Source organism: Rhamphochromis longiceps, linkage group LG3, assembly GCF_057381845.1.
Source record: "Rhamphochromis longiceps isolate RC_006_pf linkage group LG3, R_longiceps_female_GT1.1, whole genome shotgun sequence".
Classification (NCBI taxonomy): domain Eukaryota; kingdom Metazoa; phylum Chordata; class Actinopteri; order Cichliformes; family Cichlidae; genus Rhamphochromis; species Rhamphochromis longiceps.
In genome coordinates this window covers 33845718-33859164 of record NC_140559.1, presented here as the reverse complement: position 1 = coordinate 33859164, position 13447 = coordinate 33845718, and the positions used below count along the sequence as shown (strand labels likewise).

At 39.1% G+C, this 13447-nt stretch overlaps 1 protein-coding gene across 7 annotated transcripts in view; it reads left to right on the top strand.

Annotated features, from left to right (window-relative positions):
* The window catches only part of dysf (dysferlin, limb girdle muscular dystrophy 2B (autosomal recessive)), a 104936-nt gene that overhangs the window by 64213 nt on the left and 27276 nt on the right, over positions 1–13447 (top strand). For all 7 annotated transcript variants that reach the window (XM_085395038.1, XM_085395048.1, XM_085395058.1 and 4 more), the window contains one exon: positions 4502–4600. In XM_085395038.1, coding sequence (XP_085251164.1) covers positions 4502–4600 — 99 coding nt within the window. The remainder of the gene's footprint in view (positions 1–4501; positions 4601–13447) is intronic.

Here is a 13447-nt window from a genome sequence, read left to right as displayed (position 1 = left end):
TTATCAGCTACTCCAAACAAACTGCTTTCATGGACTGTGCTGGTTCATCAAACGCACACAGCCACACACAAATAATTACTACAAAGTAGGAACGCACAACATGTTTTACAGATCAAAACTGAAGCACAAACTTCTTTTTTTAATGCAGTTATCTGACAAAAGATGTACTAGCTGTACAGTTAGTCTAGGAAATGTGCATTACAGTTTTGATAAGTAAAGGTTTAGTTACTTTTGTGTTTCTCAGGAATAATTAGCATGTATTTGGTGTAATAAGTGCCTGCCAACCGAGCTTGTTAGTGTTAGCAGATCCTTTTAGACCTCCACCCTTGTGTCCAAATATGCTCACTTCTGGCTCTAAAAGTAGCAGGTGGTGGTAGTGGCCAAAATGCTAACATTTAGGCAAACCAAGCAATGATGTCATGGTGGCAAAGTCCATCTTTTATTCACAGTCTACGGTTCCACAGAGTAACCTCCACAGATGATTCACCGGGTAAATTGCAGCTTTTTGGGAGGCTCCTGATGTCGTCGATTATGTAAGGTCACAATTCATGCTGTTGGAACTTTGGCATGCTGGAACTTATCACAGATTATAATTCATCTAAAAACACTTTTCTTTTCTTGTTAGAGAGCAGCTCCCTCGTGATAAATGTGTATGTTTTTGACATTACAAGGCAACAAAAAGCTCCTAAACGCTCTGTCAGATTTGGCTCTTTATGTGTGTGAACTTTAAAGGAAGCCTCTTCCAGCCCCACCTTTGACCTCTGACTCTGTTGTGGATGGGGTTTCCCCACAAAAAAGCTTTTATGAAGCAGCTCGGTGCTCTTATGAACTCTTATGTAAATGCACTCGCTCTGCTCATAGAGTTCTTGGCAGTGCCAGTCTGGTTTGGTTAGGCTGGCTTTCCCCACAGGGCATAATGATAGGCTGCAAACCACACCGACACCCTGACCAGACCACTACAGGCTCTGTGTGTGTGTGTGTTCGATCTCCAGAGTGTATACTTAGTACAGAGTTTGGAACACTCCACCGGCGGCCTTAATCTGTCTGAATCAGGAGTCGTGGACACACACACTCACTTTCTGGCGCCCTGGTCATCAATGCTTGGCACCAGCAGCACACAGAGGGCACATAAACACACAGCAGACACTTCACGCCTCAGACACAGGGCACTGTGCATGTGTGTGTGTGTGTGTCATGTCCTAGTTAAACGCCACGTGCTGACCTTTTCCATGCCATGCTGCCACTTTGGAAAAATTAGGAATTCCATAGTCCCCCTACTTCTCCTGTGTGCATGTGTGTGTTTCTGTCTCAGAGTTTGTGGGAAGTAGGAGAAAGGGGATTCCACACAAACCCAGTGCCATAAGAGCACTTTTGTTCAACATTTATGCCTTTACTTACACACACACACACACACACACACACACACACACACACACGCGCACACACACAGGAAAAAGTGGCGCATGCGTCACAACTGTGTTTCTGGAGTGTTCCTCAGAGGGTTGAAGGTTGCAGGGCGGGGATGAAATGTGTGTTTTTGTATGTGTGTGAAGATACACACTGTAGGTTGATCTGTCCCCACTGTATTCTCAATTTTTGTGGTCGCTGTTTCCTTGTTGTGAGCAGCCAGCAGCTTGCCATCACACACACACACACACACGCACACACACACAGTGAGATGGACAGACTTTTCGCTTCTGTGAGAAAATAATCAAAAATGAGCTTTTAAGTAGCTCTGCGGTCGGCGTTGCCAATGTGAGCAGACTTTTAGTAAATTTGATGGATGAGGCAGCTTCACGCTTGAGAAAATGGAAGTCTTGATAAAACACATGAAACAGGGTTTCTTTCCGAGATGTCACATATTTCCCCAAAAATCACATCGTATAAATCAAAATGAATCCAAACCTCAAAAGGCCATCAGTCAAGATTTCAAAAACAAAGATATATATTTTACCCTCCAAAACAGAACGACATTGTGAGCGCAGGATGACTCATAGCTGTAATAGTAAGGCTTTAACAGCCTTTGATTTAATGCCAGCAGTCATTTTGTAATAGCGGGATTTATTTATTCTTCTACTTTTTTCTTTTTTATATGGTGTATGTTTCATTTTGGATTGAAACCCCTAATGTGCTATGAGAATAAGTATTAAGAAATGTGTTGAAAAGCTCCTTAAAATGTGTTTAATCCCTCTACTTTAATGCGTGGTTACAATTCTGTCAGCATTTGTGCGTCTGCACTGAGTGATCGTGCAGTCTACGGTGAAATTAAATTTCTCTCTGACCTGTCTTTTGTTGTTAACGCTGACACTAGATGTTACAGTGGGTAAGTTTTGGAGCGCACCGACTTATAAAAAATGCCATTCCAAGCGTGTGAGATGGTGTGGTTTTGCCAAAACCACTGAAATCTTTCACACATTATGCACTACCAGTGCATTATAATCCCCCAGCATCAGATGCTGCTGTTTTTTTGGTATCTGTGCCATGATGCAACGGGTTATTGATGATTGTAAGGGCCTTTGGTGTCACATTTAAATTGGTAGGCTTTTTTTTTTTTTTTTTTTTTTTTTTTTTTAGCTGCAGGGTTAATTTTGTCAAACCAAAACACAATCTTTTCCCAAACCCAACCAAGTAGCTTTTGTAAGCCAAACTAACAGCAGAAATTAAAATTAGGTGAAACAAAGCACGAAATGCAACACTGTGATTTATTACACCAGTGATTTATTGCACTTAAAAAACATTTAATGTGGACCTTTTAAAAGGGAAACTATATGCCCAACTGCACCCAAAACCCTTGTGCATCATGATGGAGCTCCAGTATCTGACACCCATCTGGTGTGAAATTATGTTGGCAGTGCAATATGTGTAAATGCATCTCATTCTGGTAACTTTTGCACTTGCATGCATTTGCCCCATCTGTTAACTCAGGGTGGAAAATTAATTTTCCCAGCAGGCTACATGAGAAACTGGGACTGTTGTGGAGGGCCACACCAATAAGCTTAAAAATTTATATTAAACAAAGGTGAGATCAGCTTAATTTAGTTCAACAACTCCATTCTGCTTAGTATTAACTTTCTATCTTTATAAAGTGGGACTATTGTGGCGGCCGCATCAATAGGATGAGCTCAATATTACTCCGTATTAATTTTATTTCTTTATAAGCTTACTGTTGCGGTTCTTCACAACCATCCCAGTTTCTCACCTCGTAAGAGCCAAGGACTGTTGTGGAGGACCACACCAATAAACTGAACTCAGTTTTGCTTAATATTCATTTGACCTCTGTGTTATTGGTGCAGCCCTACACAACAGTCCCAGTTTCAGGTGGAGATTGGCTCCAAAAAAGAAAGAAATACTTAGGAAACAATAAAATCAAAGCAATCAATGTTTTCCAGAGACTGAGAAGTAATGCGTTTGGAGAAAACAAATTAAGAGACATTTTGCTTCTAACACTAAAAAACCTTTTTTAGATTATGGGTTTTTTTGTCAGAACTTTAAATGGTATTAAATTTAAGCAGGGGTATGTTAAATTTAGGGTTGCGCACAAATTACAAACTTGGATTCCACTTAGTCTGACCTCTTTCATACTCCCTTAATCACATGAACTACACCAGCCAATCTCTCGGTAGATAACTTCAGTCCAGCCTCAGTGAGTTTGTGTTTTCGGGAAGGTAGTTAACATTTTCACATTTTCACTACATCTGGCCTCGTCTGATCAGCATAAAACACCCAAAAAAGACAATGAAAGCACCAAGTATTTTTTGTTCCTGAAGAATATTACTAGGTTATAGAGAGACGTGGTGAAAAACAGCTTGGAGCAAGGTAGCAGAATAATTAATTTCTTCATGAATAAATATACATTTTTGGACTCTTTTGGCATAACTCGGTTCTTCTTATGTCCATGTTGATTTTCGTCCACCTTGTGCCAGTTCCCATCCCAGTGTTGCCCGTTTCCATTGCCTCAGAACGCCCATATATCATGACCTTAATGCCATGGAGTCACCAGAGACAATTTTTACTTGTGTTGACATAACTTGGCTAACTCGATGTTGCCATGCGATCATTGGAAAAATCATGAAAAGCGCTGCAGTGCTCTACAAAGTCAAATAGCACTCACTGCAGGACTTTGAACAGGTTTGAAAGGTCAAAGGTTCTTCAGAAGAAGTTCAGATATCAAACAAACACAGCCCATAAACGACACAAAAATCACTTTCAGTAGCCACAGACAATTTGGTGGAATTGGAAATGACCTTTCAAGTATTTATTTATTTATTTTTAGTTTGACTCGTCAGGTAAATGAAGCAGCAAGAAAGTAACGCAAACATGAAGTCTAACCAACACAAATATTTTTTTAAATAATATTACGCAAGCCATAAGACTGCATGCAGAGCAAACCTGAATGATTCAAAAGTATCATTTGGGTTTTACCAAACAACACAGCCTTATTTATATTCAGCACCTCCTATTCAACCTTCCAAACTCTGACATCTGATTGTGTGACCAACAGGGAGAAGAGATTATGGACTGGTGGAGTAAGTTCTACGCATCAACTGGAGAGAAAAACAAGTGTGCGACTTATCTGGAGGAAGGCTTTGACACTCTCAAGGTAAGGATGTGTGTTAAGTGCTTGTAGGAAACAAATGTTGTTTTTTTTTGTTTTTTCCTTAACTAAATGTATATATCTTTCAAATGAAGCTTGCAAATAATACATATGTTACAACTAGATACAAGATTCTTATTAAGTTTGTCTAGTATGATGTGGGAATTCATATATTCGAACATGCAATTGGCTATATTCTTTAGGCAGCTGTGGCTCAAGTGGTAAGTTAATTCAAAGCATTAATTGTATCCATCTTTTACTGGTCCAGCCCTTTGCAGCAGCCCTACTTTTTCCATTTGATCCATGAGAAAATTAACCACCTAACCCTTTATTAACCTCTTAGCATCCAGGGGTGGACAATTCGTTTTCCCAAGAGAAAATGGGACAGTTGTGGACGGCTGCTTAATCAGTTAATAAATCTGAAATAACATTCGATTATTCTGACTCACATTTGACAAAATGTAAAACTTCAAAGTTCCAGCTGTCTGAAGCATGAACCAACACCAATAATGTAACAGCTTGTAAGATAGCATTGGTTTAGTACTAAATTTAGTTTAAATGGGGAGGCTGATGGTGAGAGAAGTGTCTTCTTTATTCCTACAAGGCATATCTGAAGTTATTTTGAAGCAGATGTATGTAAATGAATTCGTTGAGCCATTGGTCAGCAGAACTCTGCCAAATCTGATAAAACCTTTGCACAAGGTTATGGTTTCACTTATGACTCAGTGTGCCAGCATGTTCAGTGTCTTTGCCTCATCACACCAGAGCACTAAGCAAATCATGTTATGGATACTGCTAAATTAGTACAATTATAAGTGCACTTACCTGAATAATTTTTGTATACACCTGCTGTCACAGAGTTTAAACTTTTTTCTAACCTCTGCTTTGTCAATGCATCAGTGCAACAACACTCCTGTAGCTTTTGGGCAGCTGTGGCTCAGGTGGTAGGTTAATGTAACGGGTTAATGTGAAGTGCAGGCCATTTATCATCTATGAAGGACTATGGAATACAGTAAGAGAGATGATCCAAATGCAGGACATTGCAGACTGAATATTAAGCAATAGGCAAGCCTTTAATGCAAACTATCAAAGAAAACTATCCTTCAAAGTTAAAACGTAAAACAATAAATAAGTAAATAACAGGAGATAATCAAAAGTCGAATACAAAATAGCCAAAAACAGTCAAAGGAAAAAAGAACCCAAGGAACATGACAAATTAAAAAATGTAATTGTTTCATTGTTTAATTGTCTTTGCGCTCTTTGGGGCTGCTTTCATGAGTAAATAATTTTATGCGACATGTGCATCTTGTAAAACTGCACTACATACTATTACTATTTGAGGAAATATGTAAGTTCTTGTGATATCTTTGTATTTCTATAATAATATGAAATTTATGCACACATTCCCCATTTTTCCCTGTTAAGGCATATGTTAACTCACATTCCACAAAGTTTACTTATTGTATATGGTGTGGTTTCCTGGCCTTCATAAATAAAAGATTGATAGACGCTAAAAGGTAATTGTCAGCTTTGAGCTGAAAGGTTTGCAGCTATTATTTTTATGATTTGTGTAGTTTCAGACCAAAAATAAAGATCATGTTCAATTACAAGAGTTTACCTATTTAATTTACATAGTATTTATTGTATTTTTATTCTTTTTCATTAGTATTGTAAGTCACATAATAATTGGAAAAGGGTTGTACATTGTTTTGGGGTTTTGTATTTCTTCTGTTGACGCTTTTGTCATAAAAATAACCCTGACGTGCATTGTGGGGGGGGGGGGGGGGGGGGGGAGACAGTTTTATTCAGTGGTAATCTGACACTATCTTCCAAAATGCTTATTTAACATCTCCATCAATGTGCATGTACACTGTCACTAAATAAACAGACACTTTTTTTCTTTTGTTTTATTTCTAGGGGAACAGTTTTTTTGGGACTGGGAAAGTACCCCTTAATGAACCACCATTATACTTTAGACCCTTGGTATTTACTTTGCAGTTTGTGTCTTGCAGACATAAACTGCGAAACTTAATGTAAATGTACAAAGTGGACCTTTCATCTTACAAAGCAACAAATGTATTAGATTGCCTTATTAGATATTTTTAGAAACAATAAAACATTCCGTTAAATTCCAATTCCGTTAAATACACCTAAGATGCTTACATAAATCCAAGAGATGGCCCGTGTCCTTTTTTCAGTGTATGCGTATATGCTTTTAATTTACCCAAAATAAACAGCAATAAAATATTGCATCTTGAGATGTAAAAGTGAAAGACTACACCATTTCTATCTGGGGACACTGGCTTTCGGAAATGTGCTCATAGTTAGTTAGCTTGGAGTCAAGGCTGGACTGGGACAAAAAATCGGCCCGGGCATTTTGACTAGAGACCGGCCCACCAGGATAAAGATTGAAAATGTGACATCATTCAGGGGTAAAACCGCAAAGGATTCTGGGAAGTTGTGGCAAGCGGTACTAGCGCACGCAGGCTTTCAATTGAACTCAGTTACACAGCGATAAAAAGAAACCCAAAAAATGTCAAGAAGCTGTTGTATTATTAACTGCAATAGCCGGTCGCATGACAGCCACGGGAAGCCGACGGGTAAAGAGATCGTTTTTTTTTTTGTTTTTTTTTTATCGGATTACGTCGTTGAAGAGAAATTTTTTAAGCCATGTTTCCGAAGTAAGAGCCGACGGATGGTCTGGATATACCAAATATAATGTCTCAGAACCCTCCAGCACACATGTCAGTCTGCTCCAAGCATTCCCACAAAGGTCAGTCTGCTGTTGTAGTTAATACGTCATTTTTCTTAACATAATTGGTGATATAGGTTACAAGCAAGTCTGGCGCTGAACAGAAATTGTCGCGCTATGCTCCTTTATTTATTGTGCATAAATAGTGAATTGTCCTGACACAATATTGTGTTTCGCTTCTGTTATTACCATGGTACATTGACAAAAACATATACTTTTATTCACAGGGTAAAACAGTTGTTTTGTATCACTAATTGTCCAGTACGATTACAGCATACAGTATTATTGTCACTGCTACATTTCTGTAATGCCACCAGAAATTATTTCCACTGCTAATTAATTACCGTTGAGCTCAAAGGTTATATTAATAAACGGTTAACGAATGTGTATTTATGACGACGATTTGTGAGACTGGTAAACTTACCTTTGTTCGTACGATGGTCTTTCGTTCTACACGGTGCATTTCAAGGTCCTGTACCCATCCGTCGGTAAACTGTACCTGGGCTTGTTGCAGTGACCTGAAGTTACTAAACTTCATGAGTGTATGCACTCACTCCAAGAACCGTATGATTATAAATCTGAGCGTGGTGAAAGTTGGGCAGCACGCTAACGTCTTTTGTCCCTCTGTGTGCTCGTAAGGGTCTGACCCTTTCACTCCTTTGATTTTTTCCTCGTATTTTTCTTTGACTTTTCGTCGAGTCTGTCTTTGTACGGACCGGCATGGTTCTCCTTTTGTTTTGTACATTCCTTTTTTGTGCGGCAAAGAAAAAAACAAGAAGGTATTGGAACCGGAGAATGAACGTTTTGCGGTGCTGCAAATGCTTGCGTTTGATGCGGTACTTGGATTGTTTTGCCACGAGTTCCCAGCATGCAATGCGCGAAAATCACGTGATTGCTAAACAAGGGGGAGGGTGCATCCGGCCTCCTCGGCTGTAATTGGCCCAGCCCAGAGTCGATCATGACCAATTGGCCAATCCAACACCTTTCATTATATATACCCTTCCTAAAAAAATAAAAAATAAATAAATAAATAAAAAATCCATTGGCCCATAAAAACAAAAAATCGCCAGCGGCCCACCGGGCAAATGCCCGGTATGCCCGATGGCCAGTCCAGCTATGCTTGGAGTCCCAACAATTAATTGATGTGTAATTCATGCACCTTGGACTTGTATGGACAGAAATTGACTTTTACCATACCCTTATTTCTGAGAGTATAATAGGGTAAAGGTAACAGTAGCAGAAAGAATAAAAAACTGAGAAAGTAATAAGAAAACATGAAAAAGATGGAGACGCCTTTAGCCTTTGTTCCTTTTTCTTAAAACCCGTTCATTGCTCTAAACCTCACCATTTAAATCATTTATCTGCCCTAATGCCAGTTCACTCTGTCAGTCTGTCATTCCCCTCCTCCCCCTCTCTTCTCATGCTCCATCATCACAAGTCTCGGCATCGTGACATTCTGTCCGTTTCCCTAACTTCTTCATCCATGACTCATCCATGTTGAATTTGCTTTGGGAGCACCACAGTGGGAGAGATTCAGGGAAAAGGCTGTGCTCTGATGTTGGCGACTCCGAAATGAGCCGTCGTCAATGTTTGTCTATAGTCTGGTCCTTTAAGAGTCTGCCGCCATCCCAGGAGCAACCCTTGATCGCCCACGCTCTGTTCAACCCTTATCCCGTTTCTCTTGGCCCAAACGGCGACCTTTCCTTCCACCGGGATTCAAAGCACACGTCAGTCTCTTGTCTGATTCCCAAACAAATGACTAATCATGTCAGAATGTTGCCTTTTTTATTACTCTTTAATTAGAGCTCTAACCTCTGCCTTGAAAGCCCTTTCACATCATCACAGCAATAACAACAGGTTGTCTGCATGTACCCTGACATACATGTTGTACAAAGTCAAAATCAAGGGCTTAAAAGTAAAATATTAGTAATTGATAGGCTTTAAGTGTATTTATTAATATTATTAAATCACATAGCAACACAGTTTGTCATGAATCTAATGAAAAAAACGTTTAAAAATAGGTTTTAACATCCAGAGATTTTCCATAAAAGCCATGCTATATGTGCTGTAATGTCAAATAATATTTCTTTGCCTCTTTCTTTATATGAAACCATTAAAGTAGAGCTCAAACTAAATGGCACAGTAGAGAACAATTACATCTTGCCCAATAGTCATTGACCCTTGAAAGACTCTTTCCATTTTTCTAGTGGTTGTATTTTTTTCAGTCAGGAGCCTATTAAATGGTTTCACCCTGGCCGATGGAAACACATCTAAGTCACCTCTGAGTTTTTGCGACATTTCAAAACTTTGCTCAAAATTCAGTTGACAGTTGGATGGAAACTAGTGAAATGACCAGTGAGCCACTGATTCCATCGTCACGTTGCCTCACTTTCACCCTTTCACCGACCAACTCAGTGCCAACACCTCCTTTTGATTTACTCCCCCCCACCCCTCTCCACTTTTCTCCCACTCTGTTTCCTTTATGTCTTTGACAAGTCCTTAACTCAGATCTGCTACTGTCACAGAGAAATTAGCTGCTGTTTCCAACCTTTTTCAACCTCTTTTTCTGATTTCCTCTGACCTTTCACTGTCTTTGGGTAGCAACTGTCAGCAGACACAGTTTCCAGCCCTTGCTCTGACCTGAGGAAAATTTGCTTACTTTTCTTCTCAGCCTTGGCTTTGTGCTCCCCTCATTTTGTCACCTTTCTGGTTCTGTTTCCATCTCCTCCCGCTGCTGCAAAAACTTTTTCGGTTACATCACCAATTTAGCACACTGGTGTGCCACTCATATGAAGGTGGACAAGAAAATGACATTCGAAAAGGGCTAAATATTTGAGAACAAGTGAAAATAGAGACTTTGCTAAAAAAATAAATAAACTGGCATAAATGGGAGAATAAAATTAATTGTCTGGAAGAATAATGCAATCCACTAGAGAATAAGTAAATACCACAAAGATTTTCTTCATCAGAATGAATGAAAATGTTCACTGCATGTATTATTGTAGGGTCTTTACCTTACAATATGAAGCGTCTTGAGCCAACTGTTGTTGTGATTTGGTACTATATAAATAACACGGAATTGAATTGAACTTCAGTGTGGCCAGTTCCCTGCTATCACTATAAAAAAAGTCAAAATTAAGAAAGACCTTTTTTTTTTTTTTTTTTTTTAAACATATGTTTTTATCATCATATTGTACGAGACTCCTCAGACCAGACAATGTCCTTCCAATCTTCTAGTGTCCAGTTTTGACAATAGAAGCTTGTGTGAATTGTAGCTTGCGTTTCCTGTTCTTGGCTGACATAAGTGACACTCGGTATGGTCTTCTGCTACTGTAGCCAATCTTCTTGTGAATTAAGAGATACTATTTTGCAAATCTTCATTTGGAAAATAGAAAACACCCTGGTTATTGTGTTACAGCTCAAAGCAGTCCAGCTGTTCTCCTCTGACCTCTGGTATCAGTGAGGCATTTTTACCCCTAGAAGTGCCGCTCACTGCATATTTTCTCTTTTTCCTGACCACTCTCCATTTGGTCATCCTAGTATCGGCAGTTTCTGAAATACTCAGACCAGCCTGTCTGTCACCAATTACCATGTGACATTCAAAATCATTTAAATCAGCTTCATTTTGATGATAAGTTTGAAGTACAGCTAAATGCATGGGTTTGCTGTCAGACAAAGCCTTGGGTTTTGCCACTATGATGCTTCAGCTGCAACAGTGTTTGAATAAAATAAGTTTGAAAGCACCAAAAAGTTCACATAAAACTTACTTTACATTATCGGGCTAAATACATGGTTTAAACATGATGAAGACAAAGGCTGTGTTAGACAGACATGATAGCAATATGCTCTGTCAACACGCAATGATTAGCACAAAGATAATGCTATGCTTTGCTAGCAATGCTAATATCAAAGCTAATATTTCTCCATATACTTTTTTACAGCTGTAATAATCTGTGTGGAGTTACATGTATTTTGTGTTTCCTACCGTTTAGTAAGATTTATTAGCTCCAGTTTCAGCAACGCAGACATCTTTGAACTTAAACTTAAAAAGGCAGGAGGTATGGCACAGTCAAGACCGTGTTAATGCTCTGGTTTGAAACATGCAAACAAATGACACTAAGGCTACGTGCACACTAATGCGTTTTTGTTTAAAAACGCATCGTTTTCTCTCCGTCTTGGCCTCTCGTCCACACTGAGACGGCATTTTCGCTCATGGAAAACGCAGCGTTTACAAAACGCTCTCGAAAACGGATACATTTGAAAATGGTGCTTTCGCGTCGCAGTGTGGACAGTGAAAACGCAGACTTTGTAAAACGATGATGCATGTTAGTCATATGATGCAGTCATGTGACCAATTAAACTAAGATAGCGGAGGGCATTATACAGCAGTTGTTTTGTTTTTCTACTTTATACTTTTGTGTTACTCGCAGCAACAACTCCACATCATTGTTAGTCCATTTAAAAAAACTCGGTGCCTTTCCTCGACATTTTGCCGCGACGTTTCAAAGAGTAAATAAGCGGCAGACAGAAATGAGGTAGGTCGAATCTTCTTGCATTTCAAGCATGCACAGTACTGGAACGTAAGCGTTTTCGTCCATTTCAATGTGGACACACAACTCTGTGAAAACGACTGAAAACGCTAGTGTGGACGCGAAGCGTTTTCGGATGAAAACGCTGTTTTCAAATCTATCCAGGCTAGTGTGGACGTAGCCTAAAGGGTTATCATTGCATTTAAATGTGACACCAAGTCCTAATCAAGCATCCAAACATGAGCAAGAGTCAGTTGAAGTTTTTTATGTGGTATTTCACTAAGTTCATGTTTGTCACATCTGATTTTTATGCAGGGCACATGATACATGGTTTATCTCATTGTGTACAATGACCTTAAAGTTAATACAGGCTAGAAGAAAGAGTATAATGCTAATGCTAGTGCATAGCTTGTAACACTCTAAAAGTTAGCTAGCACTAAAGTGATTTATAGCAATTTAAAAAAAAAAAAACATTCATGATTTAAACAATTTGGTAAACCAAGTCATAAAACAGCTTTGACTGGTGACATTCAGGAACAAGAGCTGTGATTGCCACTGTGGTTTCTAGTGGGTGCGCTGCATTTTTTTTTTTTTTTTTTTTTTTTACTTTCTTGCTGTCTTACATCAGCCTTTACCTCATCTCCTAATTTTTCCATTTTACCTTCTTTGTACTGTCCTTTTCAATCCACACAGTGATGTTCTCTCAAACCTTGGGCTTACTCCACTGCTTCCACACTCTGACCACTCATTTCACATCTTTGCTTCTGCCCTGCAACAGACAGCAGAACTGGTTAGTTTTGCTTCTGTCACAAAGACACCGCTGTTACCACCCTTGTTATGACTTCGCCTGTCTCTTGGCGTCTCCTTTCCCACCGCCTTCCATCTCCATTGGTATTGGGTGCATTTCCAAACTTGTCTTGCTCTGTTGAGAACAAGCCAGCTATTTCTTAGTCAGAACCAATGGCTTTTTTGAGTCTCTGCTTCATGGTAGATGTCAGTACAAGTTCAAAGTGTTATTTTGAGCTTTTTTAAAAGAAAGAAAAATAAAATGCAAACTGTTAACTGGTGAATTTGAGAAGGTGACCTTTAACGTTTTGATCGAGAAAGGTTTGCTATTTTCTGTCTTTTTTTTTCATGTAAGGTTAATTTAGCTAAACTTTATATCAAAAACGTAATTTCTAAGTACATTTTCTATAAGTGATATGATTTAATCATATCGTGGTTTAATCAGCAAGGTATCTGTTTATTACCTGTGTGTATCCTATACATTATTAACTGTATATGCTTTGCCAGAGCCTTTTTCTCCACGCTCTGCCTTGCCCTTTTGGGTTTGGTGTTGAAGTACTGAAATGAATCGCTGTTTCCAGACCTTTCATTCATTTACATCACCCCCGTCGTCGGTATGTTTCCACAGTTCCTGCCCCCATTCCTGCTTTTCCAACTCTTTCACCTCTCTCCTTTCACAGCATTAACCGTACACCCTTCATTTCATCCAACACAACCCCCTTGTTTCTCCTCATTTCCTAACAATCCTCTTTCCTCCCCTTCCCAGTTTAATAACAAAGTAAATGG